The sequence below is a fragment of the Phaethon aethereus genome (genome assembly GCF_964289735.1).
Source record: "Phaethon aethereus genome assembly, chromosome: 9".
Classification (NCBI taxonomy): domain Eukaryota; kingdom Metazoa; phylum Chordata; class Aves; order Phaethontiformes; family Phaethontidae; genus Phaethon; species Phaethon aethereus.
In genome coordinates, this window is record NC_138585.1 from 5,701,212 (window position 1) to 5,726,037 (window position 24,826).

At 47.5% G+C, this 24,826-nt stretch overlaps 3 protein-coding genes across 3 annotated transcripts; 2 read left to right on the forward strand and 1 right to left on the reverse strand.

Annotated features, from left to right (window-relative positions):
• Nucleotides 1-2,244: 2,244 nt before the first annotated feature.
• On the forward strand, nt 2,245-5,225 carry OTOS (otospiralin; the record flags this gene model as incomplete). Its single annotated transcript, XM_082003508.1, has 3 exons — nt 2,245-2,296; nt 2,635-2,661; nt 4,920-5,225. 3 exons carry the CDS (start codon nt 2,245-2,247, stop codon nt 5,102-5,104), a joined length of 264 nt encoding a protein of 87 aa, XP_081859634.1. The 3' UTR covers nt 5,105-5,225.
• A 472-nt stretch (nt 5,226-5,697) lies between these two features.
• COPS9 (COP9 signalosome subunit 9) lies at nt 5,698-7,795 on the forward strand (the record flags this gene model as incomplete). The annotated part of the gene is made up of 3 exons (XM_082003550.1): nt 5,698-5,760; nt 5,880-5,952; nt 7,671-7,795. The coding sequence occupies 3 exons, from the start codon at nt 5,698-5,700 to the stop codon at nt 7,706-7,708; spliced, it is 174 nt and encodes a 57-aa protein (XP_081859676.1). The 3' UTR covers nt 7,709-7,795.
• A 10,712-nt stretch (nt 7,796-18,507) lies between these two features.
• ADIPOQ (adiponectin, C1Q and collagen domain containing) lies at nt 18,508-22,303 on the reverse strand (the record flags this gene model as incomplete). The annotated part of the gene is made up of 3 exons (XM_082003325.1): nt 22,188-22,303; nt 19,480-19,699; nt 18,508-19,034 (listed from the first exon to the last, which is right to left on the reverse strand). Exons 2-3 carry the CDS (start codon nt 19,688-19,690, stop codon nt 18,508-18,510), a joined length of 738 nt encoding a protein of 245 aa, XP_081859451.1. The 5' UTR covers nt 19,691-19,699; nt 22,188-22,303.
• Nucleotides 22,304-24,826: the final 2,523 nt, after the last annotated feature.

The window sequence follows — 24,826 nt, forward strand, 5'->3', positions numbered from 1 at the left end:
TCCCACCTCCCACTTGGAACTACACCTCCCTTATCCACTTCTAAAACAAAAAGCTACTGATGGATGTGCACAGAAGTTGCTTTATGCTAATTACTTAATTACAGCTAATGACTGTTTTGTGTGTGTATTAGTGTATGCCTGTGCTTCTCATAGCTTATTTGAATAGGACATACAGATCGGGCAGCGAAGAAAGTGCTGTTCGGCTTTGCAGGCAGCGCGGGCGGGTGGACCTGAGTGCATGGCTGCACCCCGGGACTCCACCAAGCAAGGGAAATGCCTTCTCCCACCAGCAGCTGCCGATACCCAGGCAGCGCGGCAGAGGTGCCAGAAGTACATGGCTGATGGCGGGTCCCCTCCTGCGGGCGTAGGAAATATTAAACAGGAGGATTAAAGCCTTTCAAAGGTGGAATATGTCCTGATTTCATAATATTTTTCTTTTCAGCCTCCACAAGAAGCTTGGCACAGCTTGGTGTCCTACAAAGAACTCTTTTTTTCCCTTTGCTCAGAACATCTTTAATTAATTCTTGGCAGGACTGTGTAAGTCCGCATGCAGATAGAAATAAACTCCAGCAAAGCTGGGGCCTCCTGCAAGGCCACTCACTTGGGTCTCTCCGCTCCAGGACTTTGAGTGAGTGTGCAGACTTGCCCGGCGTGATACTGCGGCAGACGAGTGGGTGCGGTAGAGCAAAGGCACAACATCAGGTCACACAGACACAGCTGGGAAATGCAGTGATACGAGGTGTCTGGAATCGAGATTAGATAAATGATTTTGTAGACTCAGAGTAAAGGCAACTGAAAACTCCCTGCAGAGAGCAGGCAAGCTTGTATCGACCGTATGATCAGATCACTGCAGTGTGAACGTAAGCAGTGAGCTCTGCCCTGGAGTTTCAGCAGCTCCTTCCCAGAGTGGAGCCATATGGAAACAGCTGCCAGGTTTGGCAACATGACCTGAATGGCCACGTCTTCTAGGAGCATGGAAATCCCCCCGTCTCCCCACAAGTTGTAGAGCTCTCCCTGCTACACCTTAGTCCCTGACCACATCTACTGCGATCAGGAGCTTTGTGCTAAAAGAAAATCAATGAAGATTTACATGTCGATTGAATATTCTCCAAGCTGCTTCTCCTCTCCAGGCTTTTTGAAGTGCTGGATCCATTCAGTACCTGCACGGGGTGGAGCCCAAAGCACCTGCTTGCCATTGGGAGAGGAATCTTTCCTGGAAACCAGCATAATGTGAAAGTGCATTTTGATGCACCTTATCGGCCCTCTCTGAAGGCTGCAGTACACACACCATGGCTGAGGTCACTGGGGACGTACTTCTTTGCTTAATGTAAGCCAAGTGATTTCAGTGGGCACTTGGTGCCTATGTACACTTTAAGATCTAGATTTTAAGGATCCCAAGGAAGAACATAGATCAATGTCAAGAGTTTGTGGCTTCTGTGACTCAACTGGAGAGGGAACTCAATATCCTCTTAGCAATTTGCTCAAATAACATTTCTAAAAATCTATTTTTCTGAAGGGGAAGAAAGAAAGAAAGAAAATCAGGAGGGCAGCAAAGGTAATAATCACTGAATTTGCTTCTGGATTTTCTCGCTGTGTCTTCAATATACAAAAGTGTTATTGCCAAAGTTGAGTCTGATTTCCTCTCAGAAACTGTCCACTGTCTCTTCCATGGACAGTGCTGAAATATAATGCAAATGTGAGCAGTTAAAATACCTCTACCTGAAGGCGACAAATCAGATTGGTGTAGTAACTTGGTGACGTTCCTCTCCTTTTCCTCCCACCCTTCCTTAAACAGCACTGCTATTTTACGGCAATAGAAATCCCTTCAGAGTTTTGTAGCTGACTCGGAGCTACAGACATTTACTACTGCAAGAAGAAGAAAAGGGGAGAGAGAGAGGTAATTTCTAAAGTGAAATTATATTAACCACAAAATGAAACATTTCCAAAGACACTTAATTTCATGTGGGTTCAGAGAAGCCTTTTGGATTTATGCCACCTGAAAACAAAATATCAGTACACACTTCAGGACTGTGGTTCTTTTAATACTCTGTGTTGCAGTTTAGAAACTGTAAGGAAATGTAATTAGATCTTGTTATGCCTGAATTAATAAATAGAATCTGTTTTGGAAGAGATTCTTCTAATAAAAGAAGAAATAATAGACTTTGCATAAATACTAATCTCTTGTAATAATCCCCAGCTGTACAGATTACTTTTCAGAAACACGAGCATTATCTGGCAGAAAAGATGACATTTATTGGCTTACTTTTCTTCTGTATGCTGGTGAACATCCTAACAGGTAAGATTACTGTTGAATTTATTCTCGTTTATTTTTTGAAGCAGCCAGAAATATTTTCTTACTGATACAGTATCTTCTATTTAGTATCAGATATTGCTTGTGTATTAATCGCAACTGATCTGGCTGTGAGTTAAGAGTATTAGGTTTGTAGCACTGTGCGACAGCAAATGGGGAATTTCTTACTCAGCTGTTCAAGAAACAAAAAAACATTTGGCTATACAGAGGGTCTTACGTGCATTAAAGAACTCGTCAGCTTCTGGCTACACAGAAAACCATTTATTAACAGCAAGTTCTTCTGTGCGGGAGTTGGTACTGATGAGTTTCCTCTTTATTTACAGATGCCCGATCGATCCAGGATGGAAATGGTAATTCTCAATGTCTTTTTCTTTCCTTTGTATCACTAACAATTAGAAGAGTCATTTGTAACTCCTAGACCTGATTCCCAGCAGCGATTTTGGCAGGAACGCTTACTAACCTCAGCAGGCTGTGGAAGTGCTTTCATCTAGTTCTTGTGGCAAAAGAAGAGTGAATTTTTAGACATGTCTTTAAAATGTCTTAAAAGCTGACATATTCATGTCTAATAATAGACCTAATATATTTGCAGTCTTGAAAAGGAGTTATGGTCGTCAGTAACTCTGTTGTACAAAATCATAACTGGAAAGCACTAGACTTATAAACATACTAGACATCTGAGAATTTTGTCTGTCCTGAACAGTAATACTATATGTATGCCTAGTTATTGGCAAGAAACACTGACTTCCATGACAAAAATCTTAAAACTTACAAATTGGCACAAATCCAATTAAAGAAATGTTGGAATAAAGCCCTTAGCACAGCTAACCTGTCGTTCTTGTCACTTTGCATGATTAGCCCATCGGATTAGTGTTTGCCTTCAATTAAAAAAACCCTCAACATCCTAATGATGTTTACACTGGCTTGCTGATGATTATATTAGGTAACCTCTCTTTGGTGTTTTCAGACAGGATTCTTTCTGAAAAAGAAGTTGCATAGAACTATCTGCTATAACCGGGTACTGCTATTGCTGGTGTACATCTCAGTTAGTACAACCAGCAGGACAGCCAGCAGCATCCCGAGCGCATAGATACTAATATCCAGGGAGAGTATTATAACAGATATGGAAAGCAGAAATACATATACAGAATAAGGGCTAATATGATTACTCTTAATTCAAAACGTTTTTCCCTATGCTCCATTATATTTCCTTATGGCTCTAAAATCTTTTGAATGCATCACCTGTGTTTTCACAAGTTTAAGGGCACTATTATATTTGTGCATAGCAAATATTTCTGCAGCAACCTCTTAGACAGTCAGGACAGCGTGTGTCAATCTAAAAAGAAAACCTTCTTCAGGCGGTATCCTGTTGCTCTCATTACCAAAAATTATGGTTTTCTTTCACACTGGGCCAAGCAGTAGACTGCAAAGTGAATCTAAGGTCAGATGGTATAAACAGTGAATTCTCCTCTGCAGACAGCATTTGACTGGTTCATTTGATTTGTTATATGCCATCTGTGCCTGCACGCTGCAAACTTAACTCCGCAAAATTAAGGTCTGACAATAGGATTGTTGAAAGCTCTTAATTCCCCCTAAAGACCCTGGTCCCAAGCTGAGTCTGGTGAGTAGTATGGCTCCCATTTATTTAAATGGGCTTTAAATCAAATCATATCAAAATACTGGGTTTAGCTTTACTGCACAGAAGGACATTTGTAACTATGCGGTCTCAGCAAGTGTTGACATTTTATATATGCCTCTGTGTTTGCCCAGATTTGGGCCCAAGAGTGGTCAGCTCCTGCATTTTCAGAATTGATTTTGTTTTCCTTCTGCTGAATTTGAAATCTTGTTTCAATGAGTATTTTGTGTTTTTTCAGATATTCCTAGAGCAGGCACAAATGCAGCAGCTATCTTCCAACTTTCCTTTCCTCTCCATTTCCTTAGCCTGTTTCCTATGGCCCGCTGAGAACAGGTACAACTCTGTGGTCCCAGGCAGTGCTGGGGCAGCACAGACCCAGTCCCTGGGAGCCTGAGGTGGAACCTGTGCCCCGTCTTCTGCTGTGTTTAACCAGGCTGCCCTTGTGCTGAGATGGTAGGGGAGCAACTGTGTGGCCCCTTCCTCTCGCTCTACTGCCAGGACCCTGTGGGCAGAGCAGGCGGCTGCATGGGCACAGCGTAGATGGTGGCACCTTGTTCCTTATATTTTTATATTGGGCAGAGGAAATGGTGCAGAATGGAGAAAAATGGCTTTCAGTTGCAATTTCTTTTATATAAGCATCAGCCTTCCAGAAATTAAAGCCTGACCTATGAATTCTTGAATCGCCCCAAATGCTGACAGTGTCCCTTCATTCCTGCCCTCCATCTTGTCCTACTCTATCATTCCTGGTACAACCGGAGCAGAGGACGCAGGAGCAGAAAGGAAGCAGAGGCTTCATCTTCTGCGGAGGGGGAACATGGAGAGCTCAATGGCTCTGCCTGCCTCTCCCCTGCCAGAGGAGCCCACAACCTGCCAAGGAACCTACAATCCCAAACCATGTGGGCTCCCAGGCCCAAGCTTTCAATGAAAATGCTTCATATTATAGTAATCTGCAATATTTATATATTTTTTTTTTAGATCTCTACCAGGAGTCTGTAGCCTTGCCATACTGGCCCTTCTCATCCAACGATTTCTGGTCCTATGTGGAGTATTTCCGGACCCTGGGAGCCTACGACAGGATCGATGAAATGGCCAGAGCCTTCTTTGCCCAGTTCCCTTTTGGGAGTCACCTTGGCTATAATGTGCCCAACCACGACCACTAATCGCTTCCCTCGTTTTTGCTATAAGGCTGGTGCTGTCACGTTTAAGTAAGTACATGGCTGCCAGCAAACGCACCTGAAGTGCCCCCTCAGCCGCTGATTGATACCCATAGCAGCCACATGTAGCGTATCATGCTTTAAATTAGTATTTTCTTTTTCACAGTTCACGCTTTTGCACAAAATCAATAAACTCCTTGACTCTGTCACGCAGTCTTGGAAAGTTTTTTTACACAGAACGCTGGTAAGCCTTCACTCAGGAAACCGATCTCTGCGTGTATAGTAGTTAAATACCAGTCTACCCAGTTTGGTGGCTGGAAGGACCACCAGTATAATTCACAGCCTTTGCAGGGTAATGGCGCTCTCAGCAGCCCCGGGGGCAGCTGAACGCCATTTTCCTCACTTCAGGCCTGGGCCCCACCCCGCCGTTGCCATGGCGAAGAGGGCGGGGTGAGCAAAATGGCGGAGCCCTCGCCATGGCAACGGCGGGGCCCGCCCCCAGGAGCAACGAGCGAGAGAAGACACCGCCAAGCGCGCAGAGCGGCGACCCGCCGGCCGGCCTTATAGCGGAAGTAGGCGTTACGAGCGGCGGAGCTGCCATGAAGCCGGCGGTGGACGAGATGTTCCCTGAGGGAGCCGGCCCTTACGTGGACCTCGATGAGGTGAGGGCGTGTTGGGGGAGCTGGCTGCGGGGATGGGGGCGGTGGGGCTCCTCGGCGTGGCGGGGCCGGGCCGTGCTGCCCGGCCGCGGCCCGGGGGCGTTCAGCGCCTGCTTTCCCAGGCAGGGGGAAGCACGGGGCTGCTGATGGACCTGGCGGCTAACGAGAAAGCGGTGCACGCCGACTTCTTTAACGGTAAGGGCCGCCGCGCTGCGGGGGTGGGGGGTTAGGGGCCACCGCGGCGCCCGCCCGCCCGGCGGGGATGGTGACGCCCTGGGCCTGCCCGCTAACAACTTTGGAAACTGAAGGTTATCAGAACTAAACCTCGCTTTGTTTCTCTCCGGTCTTTTGTCTTTGGTGTCTGGTAGTCGCTAAAGCTCTCGCTAACCACACTTCTAGTGAGTGCTGTCACAAGAGCGCTGCAGTGTTAAATGGTGCAGGTGGGAGTGACAGAATGCGTGTTTCTCCTCTCCTGGAGGTTTTAGGCGATTTAACATGTTAATCACTACAAGGAAAAATGCCTTGATCTGTTTGCATAACAAGTAACTTATGTTAAACAGTGCAAATACACATAAAAATGTGGACAGAACCTTACAGACTTGTCTCTGGGTGTTATGACTTTATAGATAATTCTTTAATCTCTTAAAATATGCATGCATATGTATCCAAAGCAAAGTAAAACTTTGGTTTTTATAAGTTTTCTGCATTTGAAAGTCGACTGTATGTATATAAGCATATACAGCTGCTTTTAGAGAGGAGAACAGGTGTGTTTTTAGGGGTAGAATATACCCCTAAGGCCACTTAGGGGTAGAACATACAACACTTCACATTCAGTTACTAAAGTGACTCTTTTATCCTTCTTAAGAGTCTATTTAGACATTTCAACAGTGAATTTAAGATATGTTACTAAATTTGGTTGCTGTGGCGGTGTTGATGTCACAAACTGGTATTAATTTTGAAATAAAGTAAGCTTCTCATGTTGCTCAAGACTTAGAATACAGGAGAAAAAAGTAGTTCAGCTTTAATATACTCTCAACAGTTGTGAGTGACCTAGCTCGTTGTTGGAGACAGTATATTCAGGAGTAGGTATTTCCATAAAGTCCTACCATGAAGTTGTGGTATTATAGTCTGTTGGTAGTTTAGGACTCTTCTAAATGAGGATTAATCCTCGGTTTATTGTATGGTACTTGTACGTTGCCTTCTGTAAGAATAAAGACTTGGTTTCAGTTATGTTATTAAAGTGTTAGTACAAAGAAGATACAAAGCCGAGTAGTTAAGAGTAGTTCCCAAAGATGACTAGAACAGCTGTGATTAGCTGGCCACATTTCACTAGTGTGAGATGAGTTTTCTGAGAAATGTTATTAGCGCCTTTAGAGCAATGAAGCGTTTTCTAAGGAAGGGATTTTTAACAGCAAATCACAGATGCGAATGTCAATATGCAAAATTTGTAAGCGTGTGCCTGGATACGTGACCTAAAACCAGAATTCTGCAGGAGTGCCTACATCTGACTGAGACTTGCTACATGCACAAAGCTAGTATTTTCTCTGGAGTCTGGGAATCGTGGTTGATCCACTCTGCATGTGATTGCTACTGAATGCATTTATAAAAGCACCTCCTTTGAATCTTTACTTTGCTCTCATTAATTTAATTGCAAAGCTTGTGTTGTACAAGTGAAGCAGTTTAATTTGTGTATGATAGAGAACATATACATGGGTCTGCCTGCCTTTCTTCTCTGTCTCTTCCCACCCTGATGTTACATTTCTGGTAAGTGATGGTGCAGTAATCCTCATTCACTTAATTCACCTTTATTGCTGTCTCTAATCCAAATAATGAAGAACTGTACTTGAGGATGTGCATACGTAACAGTTGAAATTTTTAAGGTTAATTTTACCTTATCTTATTTTTCTGACTAGATTTTGAAGATCTCTTTGATGATGATGACATCCAGTGAACTTAGTTGTCCAGCTATGCAGTGCTGAGATGTGCATTTTTCTCTAGGATCGCCTGTGGTGTCCATTATTTATTAAAATAATAAAACCAGGAAAATAACAGACGGGGGGAAAAACCTGTATAAGCTGCTTGGGAAATATGAAAACCAGATGGTTAAAAATAACTGAGGGAATTGTGGACTGTTATTTCTAGGAAACTGTGTGTAGATTTTTCTTAAAAATTTTACTTGCTGATGTACTCATTCAATAAAATGCTAAAAAAAACCCAACCTCTCTTTGGGATGTACTTTGAAAGTAGATATTGCTGTGTTCTGAGCTCCCTTTAGAGAATGATTTTTTTAATTAAATCATTCACTGTTACTTTTGGATATTATATAAAGATGCAGGGCATTTTGGTGCCTAGAAAAGTTTTGTTCGTCCTACAATATCAGGTTATCTAGGGCTAAGATGGTTGCTTGTTCTGAATAGTGTGACTGTCATTTGCCAGTTGCACCAAGAAGAGCGTGTGTTGTACTCCATTTCAAAATAGATAATCAACTATCATCAGTATTTACCTTTTGATCTAGGAAGCACAGGAATAAAAGCAGTAATGTTATCTTGATATTTTAAGCAGAGAAACGTTCTGGCCCTGGGAATGCTTGGATTTAAAAATCTAATGTAATTCTTGAAATTGGACTCTATAGGAAGAAAATAATTTTAGGATTCTTTTCCCCTGTAGCAGATAATGTAATTATTCATACTTACATGTATAGTCTATATGAATCAGTCTGTTAGCTATTAATTCAGATTTTGGGACAAGTTTTCAGAATGTTTTTAGAAACGTTTGATTTTGCACCTTTCAGTGACCAAAGTGAATCTCAGAATGAAAGGAACAGGTGAGTTTTTAGTATGTTATTTCAGAGTCAAGAGTTTAATCCTAAGTGCAGTCTGTATTCTATAAACGGATCGCAAAAATAATACTGTGACTGGTCTTTCTCTAAAGACTTCGCACTCCTTCAGTTTCACCTGGAATGAAACCCTTGCCTCTCATGCTTCTTTCACATGTGTTTTTTCTTGGGTTTGCCTTAAAGGAAATCTTAAATGTAGGAGTAAAAGTATGCTGGTCCCTGAGCTTAATGAGGTAAGCACAACAAAACCAGTAGGATTTGGGTGTCTGTTGTGTTCCTGTGGATTTCTCGACATCCTCTGTTTCATCATGCAGTGTATGTTAAATCAGCATTCCGACATTTACTCTGCTCAGTGTCTGACATTACAGTGTGTCCCTGAAGCAACAGTCTTGCTGAGGCAGTCCCCTTTTTCCTTTTAGTGCTCGCTTTGCTTAGAGGCAGGGGTTTCAGGCTTTCCTCCTTGAAACCAATGGAGACATTTTGACTGAGTGGGAGCAACTGCATTTGAACTGTTCCTAGCTTTGGTGCTGTGCTTTCTCCAAAAGGGATTTTGAGAAATGAGCTGCTGCTGGTAAGTGGAGGCTGCGTTCTAGGCAGGTACAAAATATGAAATAGACTTAAGAAGCAACCCTTGCTGCCTGTGCTCTCTTAGCTACTTTCTTTTGCCGATGCCCAGATTCCTCAAGATGGTCACCTTGGAGTACTTCCTTGTCCTTGTTTTATAGAGATTTCTCCTTTGTTTTTCATTTGCCTGCCTTAAGTTTGATCACAGCAGCAGGAGTATATTCTATGATACAAATCCATCTTGAATAGTTGCTCTTCGGTATGACTGGTGTTCTAGAACCACCTTCTTTTTAGAGATGTTCAAAACCTCAGTGAAACATTGGTTTGAAGGTGCTAATCGTGGGTAGTTCTAGTTTCATAATGTCATCTTGCTTGATCAAAACATGGAACCTATCCTCATGAAACTGGCTAGAGGGCAAATAATGCTCATGTGTCCAGCACAGCCTCAAGAGTTTTCATCCTGGGTAGGCTATAGCTACCCCTTCAAGGTAGGTATGGCTAACTCCTTTTTGTGAAGCTTTCCACAATCTCAATACTTCATGTTAAAAAGCAGCTTAAATAGTACTGTTGGCACCTGGGAAGTATGGTATGCCTGTCTGTAGGGAAGGAACCTACTTGGTGCCATGTGTAAAAGCGTTTGGATTAGTAAAATTCCATATGAAGAAAGCTGCTCAATTTCATGAACGTTCGGTGTGCAGCTGATGCCACTTTGGCTGTAGCTACTGGTGGAGGACTAGGTGGTTCTTTGATTTTGCTTCCCAGGTGCTAAGCTTGCACTTAAATCCGATAACAGCTGTGCGTTTGTTCTCTGAGGATTAAGTGAAATGAACAGGAATGTTCTTCAGAGTTGGAACAGGATGGTACTGAGGGTACGTGTTGTTGCAGCTGTTTGGAGTATGAAGTTCTCTCCTTCGCAGTGAGACTGGGTGAGGAGTGTGCATATAGAATCACAGAATCACTAGGTTGGAAAGGACCTTCAAGATCATCAAGTCCAACCATTAATCCAGCGCTACCATGTCCCCTAAACCATGTCCTGAAGCGCCACATCCACACGTTTTTTGAACACTTCCAGAGATGGTGACTCCACCACCTCCCTGGGCAGCCTGTTCCAACGCCTGACCACCCTCTCAGTGAAGAAATTTTTCCTAATATCCAATCTAAACCTCCTCTGGCACAACTTGAGGCCATTTCCTCTTGCCCTATCACTAGTTACTTGGGAGAAGAGACCAACACCCTCGTCGCCACAACCTCCTTTCAGGTATTGTAGAGAGCGATAAGGTCTCCCCTTAGCCTCCTCTTCTCCAGACTAAACAACCCCAGGTCCCTCAGCTGCTCCTCATGAGACTTGTGCTCCAGACCCCTCACCATCTTCGTTGCCCTTCTCTGGACATGCTCCAGCACCTCAACATCCTTCTTGTAGTGAGGGGCCCAAAACTGAACACAGTATTCATGGTGTGGCCTCACCAGTGCCGAGTACAGGGGCATGATCACTTCCCTACTCCTGCTGGCCACACTATTTCTTATACAGGCCAAGACGCTGTTGGCCTTCTTGGCCACCTGGGCACACTGCCGGCTCATGTTCAGCCGGCCATCAACCAGCACCCCCAGGTCCTTCTCCGCCGGGCAGCTCTCCAGCCACTCCTCCCCAAGCCTGTAGCATTGTATGGGGTGGTTGTGGCCGAAGTGCAGGACCCTGCACTTAGCCTTATTAAACCTCATGCAGTTGGCCTCTGCTCATCGATCCAGCCTGTCCAGATCCCTCTGCAGAGCCCTCCTACCCTCCAGCAGATCAACACTCCCACCCAGCTTGGTGTCATCTGCAAACTTACTGAGGGAGCACTCAATTCCCTCATCCAGATCATCAATAGAGATATTGAACAAGACCGGCCCCAGAACCAAGCCCTGGGGAACACCGCTTGTGACCGGCCGCCAGCCGGATTTAACGCCGTTCACCACAACTCTCTGGGCTCAGCTAGCTTCCTCTTTCTGAAGAGGGCTGTCAATGTGTAAGAACTTTCATCAGGAACTGTACTTTGTTTGGGTCCCTTTTGGGACAGTATAAATATGGAATGGCCAGTCTGAAGAACAAAATGCCCTTCAGCTTTAAATTGTTTCTGTGTTACTGTTTTTCAAGCCTTTCTGTCTAATTAGTCTGCAGGCAATCAGCCTGTTGTCAGGAAATAATTGCAAGATGTCAAAACCTCTAATAAAAAAAAAAAAGATTTTTGCCTGCCTTGGCCATTTTATTTACTGAGCTTTGATTCCAGTACCTTTTGTGGAGGTTGACACCACTCATCATAGGTGTTTCCGAGTGAGAACGAGCCTGTTCTAGCAGCATTTTGCAGATGTTTAGGCTAATGTATGTTACTTTATAAGCTGCTGGGTACTGCGCGGTATTTCAATGTCCACATAAAAGCTCTAGTCTGAACATTTTTATGGCGGTACTGAAGTTAAGATCATGAATTGTCCCACTGACTTAAGTGGGACAGCTGGCAATGTCTAAAGCTGACCTTCTGCCTGACTCTTGGCAGGATGAGGTCCCGAGTGCTAAAATGCTGTAGAAGGGGCGCAGGCTGTTGTGCAGCACAGATGAAAAGGAATGGCTTCAAAACACTTAAATATCAGCCCGTTCCCTTCCGTATTCTCACAAGGCCAATTCTCTGTTTGCGGGAAACTGCTAGCTGTCACAGTATGTTCTTGGGAATGAAGAATGTGCAATCTATTTTGAGCTGAAAACAAACAAGTCATTGTGAGGGAGAGAACCATGCCAAGGGAAGCTGGCTGTCATCTGTGCACAATATTTCTGCAGTTCCTTCTCTGAGGTGGCTACCGGCTTAGCAGGAGAACCCAGTGCCCCACTGTTCTTCATGTGAGCGAGAACAGGTGAACTCAGATGTACTGTGGTAGTAGTGGGTCTTTGTTAGCTCTTCTGGGGTTTTGGGGGGTTCTTAGTTAACTCCCAGGTAATGAAAATAAAGGGTTTTCATTTCAATGTTTTAATTCAATAATTGAAGTGGAAGGTACTCTTCTGAATAAAGGAGGAATTCATTTAGATGAGTAAGTTGAGCTCTTCCTGCTTCCCCAGGGTGTTGGGCAGCTGGCAGGCATCTTCCTGCCCTCAATGTGCAGTTGTTCAGCACATGAAAACATGCTGGGCAGATGACAGTGCAGCCCTCTCGGAGATGGGGCTGGAATGCGAGTGTCACGTCAGGGCTCTTGGAAAAGCACTAGCACAATGCAAGTCAGTCCTTGGCAGCAGGAGTAGCTTTAAGGACAAGGATTTGCTTCCATCTTTATACTTCCAGATTATTTTTTTAGTTTGCCTTTTGTTTGCTCCAGTTGGCCTGGGCCAAGCAGCAGGGTCAGAATCTAATCCAAATTACAAGCTTTTTCCCAAGCTACTACAGGGACTTCAGAGCAGAGGGAGAGAGGAGCAGTACCTTCTAAAGCTTTTAAAACTGGCAAATAGGGCCTTTTTGGTGAATACTTTTTTGTTATGGAAAAGTCAGTTTGCACGTAGCAAGTTTCCAGTCAGCTCTAACTTCAGCTGTGTTCACAGCACCTGGTCTGTAGGTGTGAATGGTATATACAAGCCTTGTATAGTCCTGTGTGAACTCATGTCAACTTGCAACCTCTTGAGGGGAGAGACCCTAGTTTGTATGGTTTTTGTGAATAAACAGATACACAGCTGAGAAAGTCATGTACAAGGTGAGTGACTGAGCAAGGGAATAGGCATCAACAAGGGAATGGGACAAAGCATTCCTGGACAGGAGTCTGAGTCCCCTGGCCCAGCTGAGGATGTCTCTGCGAGGACACTTGCAGTGTGGACTCCTGTCATCGGATAGTGACTCTCCATCCTGCCCGAGAGCCTTCTGTGTGCCCCTGCTCCCGGTTCCCAGCAAAGCTGGCTGAGCAGCGTGCTTCTGTGGTCTTCTGGTCTCCTTTGGAGCAGGTTCTGCATCGCTGTGATACAGGTACCGTGGTGTGAGAATCCCCCTTCTGTCTTTTACCTTGTCCCGGATGAGAGATCCACCTTGGCTTTAAAACACTTCCCAAAACATGTTATGGGACTAGAATGGCTTCTCTGGAAATCCCTGTCGAGGCAGTGGAGAAGCTGTGCTGCCCTGACGCCTTTGGGCAGAGCACTGTGGTGGAGGGAGCTGGGTGTGAAGGAGTGTGGTGGTTCACACCCCTCGTTCTTCCCTGCCTGACTCTAAGGGATTTGGAGAGGGACTTCAAGTGGGATCTCCTGCTCTGCCTCCCTCCCTGATGCCTCTCCATAAAGCTTTATGGGAGGGATTCCGCAGATTTCCTTGTGGGTGGGAATCCTTTGATGTGCCACAGAAGAAGGAATAGGTATCAATGTTTAATGTTTCCCTTTCATTGGGAGCAAACCTTTCCTTCCCCTTGAAGTGGCTGGCGAGTAACAAACTGCACCTGCGTGTAAGGAGGTCACACAGCTGTCCTCAAAGAGTGATGGTGTTAAGCTGGGCTGGTGTCCTGGGATGAGTCTAAGGATGGGATGAGAGTGGGGTTTGCTGATTTACAATCCTGTGGCAGACTGTCTTTTCATCATGTACCTACATCTAGCACAAACGTCGTAAAAACACATGGCAGCCTCGCTCCCAGCCTGGGTATGCTCAGGATTCATTTCCTTCGGAGTATTTGAAAGGGTAAACTTTTAAATCTGAGGGCATTTCCCGCATGGAAGTACAAAGGCTGATTAGCTAAATGAAGGGATTCATCCTAATCCCTCTGCCTTCTTCCGTGCTGAAAAGCCTCTAGTGAGTTTTATACTTCACAAATAAATACGACAGGAGTCCTGCAAGCAATTTATCTTTCTTGTAGCTCTGCATGGTTTAGTGCAGCTGCTATTTGTATTCCAATTAATTATGGGCACAAGTGATCACATGGGGTTGATGCACAATCAGGCTCAGCCTACAATTGCGTTTAAAAGGGCCATGATGCTTTCACAGATGGCTTCCCTGCTGGGTGGGACTGGCCAGTCTCTCCAGCTGCAGCCGCGTTCTCTCTCCCTGCGTGTTAGTGCAGTGACTTGAATCTCTCATTGGGGGGGTTCTTGCTTTGCGCCTTCAGCAGAGCGTGCTGCCTTCCTGCTGGCTTCCTCTGAGCAGCACTACAGGGAAGGGAGAGTCAAACACAGCTGTCAAGATCGAGTGAGCCGAGTGCTCTCTTTATAACCTGCCCTAATTACAAAGCGGCAAACGAGGCCTCGTTCTTGGTGTCTCCATCATTTTGGTTGCTATCTAATAGGAGCTGCTGGCAATGTTTTTGCCCAGAGGCATCCCATTTGTGTGCCTGCAGCAGCACATTCGTTTCTAAAGGGAGAACCCGCCATTGAAACCAGCCACAGCTAGGGTGGCAGTGGTGAGACCTAGCTTTGTACTTGGCGTCTATTGTCAGGGTTCCCAAACTGGGGGGGGGGGGAACCAAACCCCAAAAAACAACCACCCCAAACCATTTAAATTTGTTGGAGGGCAGGTCATTCAGTGCCCTTCCAGCATGCCAGTGTCATTCTTGGCTTCTTCGTTACAAGATAATCGTATGTTCAACGCGCTGTGCAATCCTCGGAGCCAGCCCAGGCCTTGGATACGTGCCCATTTGGGCCAAGTGTTCCCATCCCACAGGTTTTATGAAGCGTGGAGGGAGAGTAGAACCACAACAACTCAGTAGTGGAAAAAGGATGGATTCATCAGGGACACCCCTGAGCTCAGCCCCCAGGACCTCCTCACCCTCCTGAGCCCTCGCTCGGCGCCGGGCTGGCGTGGTGCCCTGCAGCTCCCTGCCCTGGGGCTGCCGCCGTCAGCCTGGCCGCGTGCCCTGGCACAGCAGAGCCAGAGAGGTGGCGAGTTGATATCTATACCACGTGCAGGGATTCGGGTGGTTCCTGGGCTACGAGGTCTCCCCAGGGGCTCGCAGTCAGCCATGGCAATTGCTGGCCACGTTCAGCTGCTGCTCTTGAAGCTCCTCAGCTCATTTTTGGCTCGTTGAGACCCCACGTACAGCCACCCGCAGGGGCTGCGCAGCCCCGGGAGGCAAGAACGGAGGTGCTAGGTACAGCTTTAGGGCTCGGCCCGGCTGCAGTGGGGCAGGGGTGTGTTTGCTGGGGGGGGGGGGTGCTTCTCCTCCTGCCCTGCCCCATGGCTGTGCTGGGGGGTGAGCCTCTGCCCCAGGGGAGAGCCCGGAGGGGGCTGGTTGCCGCTCCTGGGGCGTGCCTGTCTCTGTAGCTGAGTTCTGCAGAGCAAGAGTCTCACGCAGATTTGAGGTGAAAGACTTCATAAAACAGCCCGTGCGAGGCTGCCGCTCGCCGAGGAGTTCGGAAAAGCCATTTACAGGGTGATAAAGAGGTTACGTGTTTAATGATTAAATGAGATAAAAGACATTATAAACTAATATACAGCATTCTTGCGGAGCTTTGTTATCTCTTGGCCTGCGACAAGCTGTGCGTGTATACATAGAAGACATATTCTGCTCATATGTGAGTAAGCGGTGACGCTTCTGGGTACACAGCACCCACACCGTGACAGCGGGGACAGGGGAAGACCCAGGACCAAAACCAGAGCCAGGCTTTGGGACAAGGACTTCCAGGCTGGGTCTCTGCTGCGGAGCGTGTTTTGGTCCTTCGCATAGCTCTCTGCCGTCCTGCTGCCGCCGTGGCCGGGAGGCTGACCAGGAGCCCACGGTGCCCATGGGCCTCTCCCGAGGTGCTGGTCATCTGCCGCGAGGTCCGACTGCACTTGTGAGCACCCCGGATGGGGTACGGGGTGATGTGGAAGGCAAATCGCCGGGGGGGGGTTCAGCAAGACTTTCTCATAAGGGCCAGCGTGGCCCCAGTGCCCAAGTTTCTAACGCGCGACGTGTTGCTTGCGCTACATCCATGGTAGCTTGAGGTGGGAGGTGCCGTTGGCCCGGGTCGAAATTGCATCAATATGGGTCATGCTGGCGGCGGGGCCGTTGCAGGGGTGGTAAGAAACCCTGGGCTCTGCCCTGGCCTAAAGCGCACGGCATCAGGCGTGCGTGGCCGTGTGAAAAGCCGTGTCTAAGCCTCCGGGTCCCGGTATGGAGGATAAAACTGTAAGCACATTTGCTCCTGCTGCGTGGCAGCAAAGAAAGGAATAATTTGTTTTGGCTGCCTCTTGGGAACTAGTCTTTAAGTTAGTATTTCCTCCTAGTGTTTATCCCAAATGCCTCTTAGCAGTTTGGTTATTTCAATTTTCCCTGCCTTCAGAAAATCAATGTGAAAATATTTGGGGAAAAAAACCCACTGCAAAAGCTCCAAGTTGCTCCTTTCAATTTAAGCCTCTTACGCCATTTCATCCAGTAACTGCTGCATTTTTAAATCTCCTTTTGTTTATGGATGAGTTTTTTAGGTTTGTTTTGGTTTTTTTTCCCCCCTTCCCATTAATTCACACAATAGGAGCAGGTTTTTTCCCAGCTCTGTGAATTCATCGTGATCAGACTGAGCATCAGTTCGGCCCTTGCTACATCCAGTATGCTTGAAGCCTCCTGAAGCAGCGGAGCCCCTCTCTCCGGCTGGCCAGTCAGGGTGGATTCAGGCGCGGTGGTTTTGGGGAAACGGTCTGGAAACCAGAGCTCATCTTACCCAAAAAGGAGGCAACAGAGTGTGAGGTGGTGAGGTGCTGAAGCCTTGATGAAAGCTAGCGGGCAGGGAGTTTCTTGGGAAAGCAAAAAGAGGGTGTCCCTGCCTTGCTGGAAAAATAAATTTATTTTTTTTCTCCTGGGCTGCCTGGTGAGGCTAGGTGAATGTCCCTTTCTTCAAATCCTTCCCAACAATGCATACAAAAATGTGGGAGCATTCTGAATGAGAGAGTTGTGGTTGTTATTTGTAATGTGGGAATTACCATTTCTACTGGAGCGTAGAAAATGCTGCTGCTGTTGGAAGTAATTTCAGTTGAAGCTCTTAATGCTGTTTTGTGCACTAGCTCTGATCTGTGTCAGCTTGTTCTGAAGCTTAATGGGAGTCGTCTTTGAACATATCTGAGAAGCCATCAAATCCTCTTTTAGCTAAAAGTCGAGGAAGCTCCTTGGAGAGCAATTTGATTGGATTGCTCCTAATCTCAGCTTTAACATTCTTCCCCCAATTAAGGTAACCTTGCTAAGAGCTGGGGCAGGTCCTGGGGCTGTTCATCCCAGGAGCCCACTCAATGTGGGAGGTTGCACCACCACCTGAAGCTCTGTCCAGCTGGCATGCCAACCATTGCTTATGACACTTTTACAGTGTGGAAAAGTAGAAACACGGTTGCTAGATCTCAACCTCTGACTGTACTTGGGAGCTATTCAGGGGCGAGATGGGGCAGGATCCTGCCAGCTTGCAGATGGAAACTGTAAGATGCTGCTCGTGTGCCCCACGCTGGTGGCCTCTGGACTGAGCAAGTACTCGTGCCATTGCCTCCAGCACCAGGTGAGTGACTTGGGAAGGGACACCCTCACCCTGAGGTCCCTGGTCAGGCATGGTGTTTGCATGGGAGCTGCTGGCATTTCTGAGCGTCACAGCTGTACAGCCAACACATCTGTGACCACCTCAGGACCCCCAGAGCCACGCGGTCAGTGGGCTGCTTTTGTTGTGTAGCCTTCACCGCTGTTCATAAGGCTTTTCAGATAAATCAAAAGAGAAGATCCCTGCCCTAAATGAGCATGCTATCTACATTAGAGCAGACTATAAGAGGCAAATATCAACAGAAAAATCAAAGGATTAAAATCAATGAAAGTTAATAATCTGAATATATTCAAAGATCTGGGCTAAAGAAGGAAGACAACAAACCATGGGTGGAAGTCAAAGGCCCTCATAAGACAGGGGGTTATGATGGAAAAAACAGAGCCATCTGTTCCAGCTGAAAACAAGAGCAGGGACGGCTTTTGTGAATAGTCTTCTCCGTCTTCTCAAATTTTAAAATGCTGGCTGAAACATTTTCCATTGGTTTAAATTAATTTAGGTACTTTAAAAAAGGAAATTTAGAATGTGATATTTAAATGTAACCGATTTTTCTCTTATCAGTTTTAAATGTTAAAAAAAAAAAGTTTAGCCCATCTTGAGAGTTACTGTTTCATGATGTGGCAGGAATGGTGGTTGACTTCGGGCCCAGGTTTCCACAAGGAGAGCAAGAGCAGAGGTAGGAGTGAACTCTTGGTCCCATGGAAGTCACTTGTGTAACTTCACTGATTTTTCAGGTAATAGGGTCCACCCTTGGCAATAGTTGTCCCTGCAAAAGGCAATTTTCCGGTAAATACAGTGTAGCTATAGCGCCAGTGCCCCAGAACGCCGTCCGGGTTTAAGCCACCTCATCTTCTCCCATGCAGCACCCCTTGCTTTAATGGACATCCAGGTCTGGGTACAGGAGGAAGCCCATGAAAGTGGAATCGTTGATGTTGTCAGCGTAGACGCCATTTTTATCCCCCTCCCCGTACACCTGAAGCCAAACTTCGTCCCCAGCGCTGAGGTGCAGCAAGACAGAACCACTCGCTTGGTCAACGTTGTTCTGCTGGAACTGGTCGTAGGTGAAGATCACCGCCTTGTCCTTCTTGTAGAGGCTGACCTTGACGTCCGACAGGTAGACCGTCAGGTGGTAGGCGAAGTAGTACGTGCCAGGGATGCTGCAGAGGAACTTGCCGGTGCTGGCATCATAGTGGCTCTGCTCGTTGTAGAAGATCTTGCTGAAGCGGATGGGGACGTTGGGGTGGGGGGCTCGCTCTGTTAGCCCCACGCTGAAGGCGGAGCGGTAGATGAAGGCACCTTCGCCCTTCTCCCCCTTCTGCCCTGAGTATCCGGGAAATCCTCTTGGCCCTTCCCGCCCCGGGACTCCTATTTCACCTTGGTCGCCTTTGGGGCCTTGCACACCTGGAGGACAGAGTGGGGACAGGGAGATGTTCATGCTGTGCTGGCAGCCGCTACCCACCGACCTGAAATGCAGAGGGGGCTGTGGCTTGAGGACCCGCTCGTCAGCAGGGAGCAAGAGGTGTCCCCTGAGGAAAGGCTGGATGACCTCAACGCCCCCCCCATGACCTGAGTCAGCACGTGGAAAGCCCGTTCCCCCCTGCCCTGCTGTGCACAGAGCTGCCGAGAGCAGCATGTCTGAAAAAAACATCATTAATTGGAAAAACAACTGCCAGGCCAAGCTCTTTGACTTGGGTTGTGGAATCTCCACCCCTGGAGATATTAAAAAAAGCCATCTGGACAAAGGTTGGACATGGACCTACCAGGAGTGAGACCTGCCGGGGCTGGCCCTGAGGGCTGGGGCTGCCCCTGGGCTCCAGCACCGACATACCCCCTGCTCCCCACCAACCTTCCTCTCCTTTCTCTCCCTTTAGTCCATCTTTTCCATCTTTCCCGTCCCGACCAGGGAGCCCGTTGTGGCCGGGGTAGCCGGGCGCTCCTCCCATCCAGTTGGCACACGGCGTTTTGGGGTCGGGCTGGACCTCCTGGGCGGCCGCCTCTGTGCAATGGGTGGCCACCAGCAGCAGTGAGCAGAGGAGGAAGCCTGCTGGGCACCTCATCGTTGGTTCCTGCTGTGGACAATGGCTTTGTTAGCTTTAACGGTTAATAGGAAAAAAAAGTAGTGAAGAAAACCCTCACCCTTGAATAACAGAGAGGCCCAGAAGACTAAAGTTTGAATCAACACATCCGAAGGAAAGCAATTCTGCTTGCCCCAAGGGCCCCTCGGCATCCAGCATGGGGCTGGCGTGAGCTCCATGAGCCAAGCCGGAATGGGGCTCCTGGGAGTAGCATGGACCTCAGCCCAGGAGCACGTCCAGCGCGGAGAGGAGCAAATGCCAGAGCTACTCCTGGCGCTGGCGGGCGCTTTGCACGGGCACGGACGTAGCTCCGGTTCGAGCACGGCAGACGCCGATGCGGCCGATTTCTTTACAAAGCTCTGCTCGGTCAGCTACGATACACTTGTAGCTTCTGCCCGGCCGAGCGAGCGGCTGACGGGAGGTACGGGTCTGGCAGAGCCTGTCTTAAAACCGCAGAAGCCTTTAAACCAGCCGCTCAGCTCATGGCTGCGCCGACGGCCCGCTAACCTGAGTCTGTCTGCGGTGAGCAGAAACTACAGCCGGGCTTTCCATCTCCTCTGAGCTACTGTATGAAAGTAGGATACTGGGTTTTCCCACCTGAATTATGGTTTTGGGTTACAGGAAGATCAGCAGCACAGCGTTTAGGCGCTGTAGGGTTGTAGTCTTTAATCTAGTTGCTTTGCTGGTCAGAGCAATCAGTGCAGCTCCCCAGAACCAGGTCGGTGGTGACACCCTATGGCCAGCCTGGGGCTTTGTTTCGGTGCTCCCAGAAACCGGTGGGACCTCGGTGGGCTTTGGGTCAGGCTTTTAGGAAACGGATATTTTAAAATGACCATTGTGTGATGCTGCTCCCCAGGCAGAGATTACACCCTGGAACAATAAAGGTAGCCTCTTATGAGGATGGTAAGTGCCATAACAGGCAATAAAAAATAAGTAACAGCATGGCCAACAGAGTCCCTTAGCTCTGTAATTTCCAAGAAAAATAGTGTTTCAGAGAAGGTCCTTTGCAGGGTTGATTTTCCTAGGCAAGCTATTTCAATTTCATATTTTAAATAATATCTTACTAGCTCTCACTTAATTGCTTCAAAGGTAGCTAAATAACAAAGAGGTTACCGTGATTTCAGTTTTTGCAGGATATTGGGGGGGCTTTGAAGAAAACTTCAAAGCTCTGCTTAGTGACTTCAGCGAGCAGCACCTATTGCATAAAATCAGGGAACTCCTAAAACCGTGCCCGCCCTGCCGGGCTGGGCAACCCACCCTTCGCTGCGGGGAGCTCTCCCGGCAGACGCCTGTCTAGGTCGCTCCGAAGGGCTCGGAGCGATGCCCGCCCCACGGCAGCCCCGGGCGGCCCTTCACCGCGGTTCCCTGACACAACCGGGCGTTCTCCTTTCTCACGAGGAAAGTCTTGCCGTATGCAAATAGAAAACGACTTCTGTTGCCACAGTTTGGCTCAACCAACAAGCGGTTTGCTCGCTTGAGAAACGAAGCCGTTCTTTGGCAGAAGTATGTCTTACAAAGGGAAAGTTTTAAGCTATGCCTTCTGAGTTTAAACTCTGGTTTAGGTATGGTGCCCTTTCACTATACCTTTCCCATTTCTTTTTGTCTTTCCACCTGATGTTCAGCAGTGTAACATGAAATAATCTGCTATATTTGAATGTCAGTTGTACCTTTCAGACAAGTAATAGAAGAACAAAGTACTCTTGGTGGCTTTCAGTTATTCCCTTGGCAGCTACTGTATTAAAAGCTCATATGCGATGCAATGTGAAGCTTATTCATTTATCAGCAGAAATCTGCATGTCATCCATAAGAACAATGCCATTCATAAGTGCTACAGAGGGACTCAGACCATGATTCAAGATTTAAATTTCACGTAACAATATATAAATGTTATATATTTATTTATCTTTTTAAAAACCCACACCTCTGCACGGAACAACAAAAAAATCCACCTGTTTTCCAACTCCAGTATTTTCAGGTATTAACCAGGAGCTTGGCTTGTGCTGATGTTTTTTTTTTTTTTTATTGTAATTACTTGTAGCATAGGTTTTTGCTGACGTTCCAGTGGTGACTTGCTCGAGGGGGCTCACACCTTAAATCTGGGTGGTGCAGGTTTCTAGCAAGGAGCTGATACGACTCAGGGAGATTTGGGATGAACCCAATCTTCCCAGGAGTCTTCGAGGAAAGAGGTGAATCGAAAGGTGCCAGTGCAGTACACTCTGTTACATGTGGTTTTTCACTGTTGTTCCTATGACTACTTTTGATTTAGGAGTTTTGATCTCTAAATAGTGTTTCCAAAAACGGGAGTATAAATCTAAGGGAGATCGGCTATTCTTGGTTTAAAATACTCACTGACTATTCTGAGAATAACTCTAAGAAAAGAAACTTCTTGTGAATAGAAAAGTCTGTCTGTCCGATTCAGCCCAAAAGAAGAGAAAATCCTGAATTTAGTAAGAGGGGGGGGAAAAAAAATCATGCTTACCAGCTGCTTTGAATCCTAGTTGGCTTGCTGCAGTCTCTTCAGAAATGAAGTCCGGCTACCACATCGCTATCCCTAAGGGCATGGGGAGCTCTCAGCTCAGCCACTGCATTTTCCATTTGCTATTGCGCATGCTGACCTAAAAGTTGGGTTTTCCCATTAATTTTTCCTGGCCATCACTTAAGTTTTGGATTACTTATATAGTCCGGTCACATTGGGATAGCTTGCATAGATAGCCTTAACGGGGAAAAGATGGGTTTGGGAATTTGATAGGAACCGAGGGGGCAACGGTTTGCTGGAGAAGCCTGTGTGTAAGCCTGCTCGTCCAGGGCTGGGCTTGTACAGCACAAGCTGCTGCTCCGTCTAAATTGGGAAATGTCGTTAGCAGCTGGTGGAGAAAGTGTCTACAGCCCTACATTAACACACTCAGATGGGTTTTTTTTTCAATGTGTTAGTAAATGAATTATTGTGTGAGAGGTTTTGGCTTCTCCTTCTAATGGCAAGAGCCGTTCCTGCCTGGAGGCTGCTGCCGCACCAAAGAAGGGCAAGGCTGCCCGAGGGGAAGGGCAGCGTGAGGGAACAGTTTTGTCTTAAGCCAGCCAAGCACATGCCAGCCCTATTGTAAAACGGTAGAGTAATTTCAGCCCTACGGACGGCTTTCAAGCCATCACACGTTTTGGTTTTAGGTCAAAACAAAGTTTTTTTCTCCCTGTGTCTCTCACCTTCCAAAACGGAGGTTCAACCCTGGAGAGCAGATGCTTTCCTCTCCAGCCACTCCAGGGCAGTTCAAGGTTAGCTAGGTGGGACCTTGGCACACCTCAGCTCACAAAGCTGGACCAGGAAGGAATAGTGTGATGCATGTTGTCGCAACAGGGTGTGGGGAGCTGGTGCCCTTGGGAGGGGGGAAACTCATCCAAGTGAACGTCGGCAGGACAGTATCCTGAATTACTGAGTTGTCATAAAGACCTGGCTATCTGGAAGGACTAAAAGGATGTATAAATGAACACATAAATAATTTCTTATATGTAGAGCTGGGAGTCAGCAAGGGTGAATTTTGAAGTCCTGAGAAGAAGGGTGCAGAAAGGAGGAGCCGCAGGACGGCTTGCTCGCTGCCTGCCTTATTTTGGTCAAGCCCTTAGTCTAGCATTTGAAGAATTTGATTTATATCTTTTTTTGGATGATGGTTTTTCCATGCGATGTTGTGACTTAAAACAATCCCTCATGCAACCCCAGTAAAATATGACAGATCTAGTTGGATCTGTCATTTTCATATAAATGTGATTTGCTAGAGCCATGTGTGTGTTTGTGCGCATGTGATGCCGCTGTTTTTGTCAGAGTCTTGTCTCCTGAGCAATGAATGGAGGAGCAGGATCTTGGAACTGAATAGGGACTTTTTTTTTGCAGTGCAGATGAGAGGTTTTCGGCTGCTTCTGCCCGGTGTGTGAGTGAGACAAGGCTGGTTTCCCTGCCAACTCTCGGCTTGAACCCCGAAATGCATGATTGGGGTATTCATTAGGCTGCCAGGATTTGAAAATCGGTCCTGACGTGTTTAATAGGTAGCGCTGCGATTACCTCATGGCTTTGCAATTTGGCTGTTAGGAAAATACCATGGTGATAAATCTTTCAGTGGTCCATCAAACAGCCTCCCAAATGTTATTCCTGCCTCCCAGAAGAGGGGTAGGAGTTTATCTCTGGGGGTACAACCAGCTGACACAACCCCGACGTGCTCACTTGTGGTTACGTTGCCTTACACGCTTGGTTTGTGAGTTGGTGCTGGCTCCTGTTCCCACTGCAGAGGGAGATATTGTACAATCCAGTGAGCTACTTCTGGCTGTGTAGAGGGGAAAACATTTAAAATGTCCTGCGCTCTGCCTGGGGACCAGCAAAACCTGCCACCAAACGTGGACTGGACTGGCAGTGCCCACAGCTGCGGTGTCCAGAGGCAGCAGCTCTGGTTGGGGCTGGGGGATCTTTTTGGCACAGAGAAAGCTGCTGGCCCCAGGTCCTGCAACACCTTCTCCTCTGCAGCGCGGTGACCACATCTCCAGGGCAGGACACGCTGCTCGTCCCTGACTCGGCTACAACCCTTGTGCCGAGCTGACCTTGTTCCCTCTCTCGGATCTGAGGCAAGCCTGCAAATATGAAAAACACAGACCCAGCTTGGTGGCTTGTGGATCGCAGCTTTCACCGAGAATTAAAAATAAGCAGAAAGTTATATTTAGCTATCTATACACAGGAATAAAATAGAGCAGGAGGCTTGTTACCAGCTGTGCTCCATCAGTGCAGTCACGATGCCCCCGGTGTGATGTGAGGGGTGAAAAGCCACTTTGGCCGTGGGGAGGTCAGGGTAGCCCCCTCAGGAGGAGGTCGGTGGCCGCCCAGGCCAGCCGGGCCCCGTGGGGGCCGAGGAGACCCCAGCCTCCCACCCTTGTCCTTCCCCAGTGGGGTCGAGCCAGCGCCACCGTGGAGCCCAGCCCATGGGATCCCTTGTCCTTCTGGTCATCCCTTCCCGAGGCCGCTGTGCCCCCCCCCAGCCCCGCGGCTGGGGCCCCTCCGCCGGGCGCGCAGTGCGTCCCTGCCCCGCCCCGGCTCGCTGTCCCCCGGCACGCCTGGCCCGTCCCTCGTCTTTCCGCTGGCTCTGG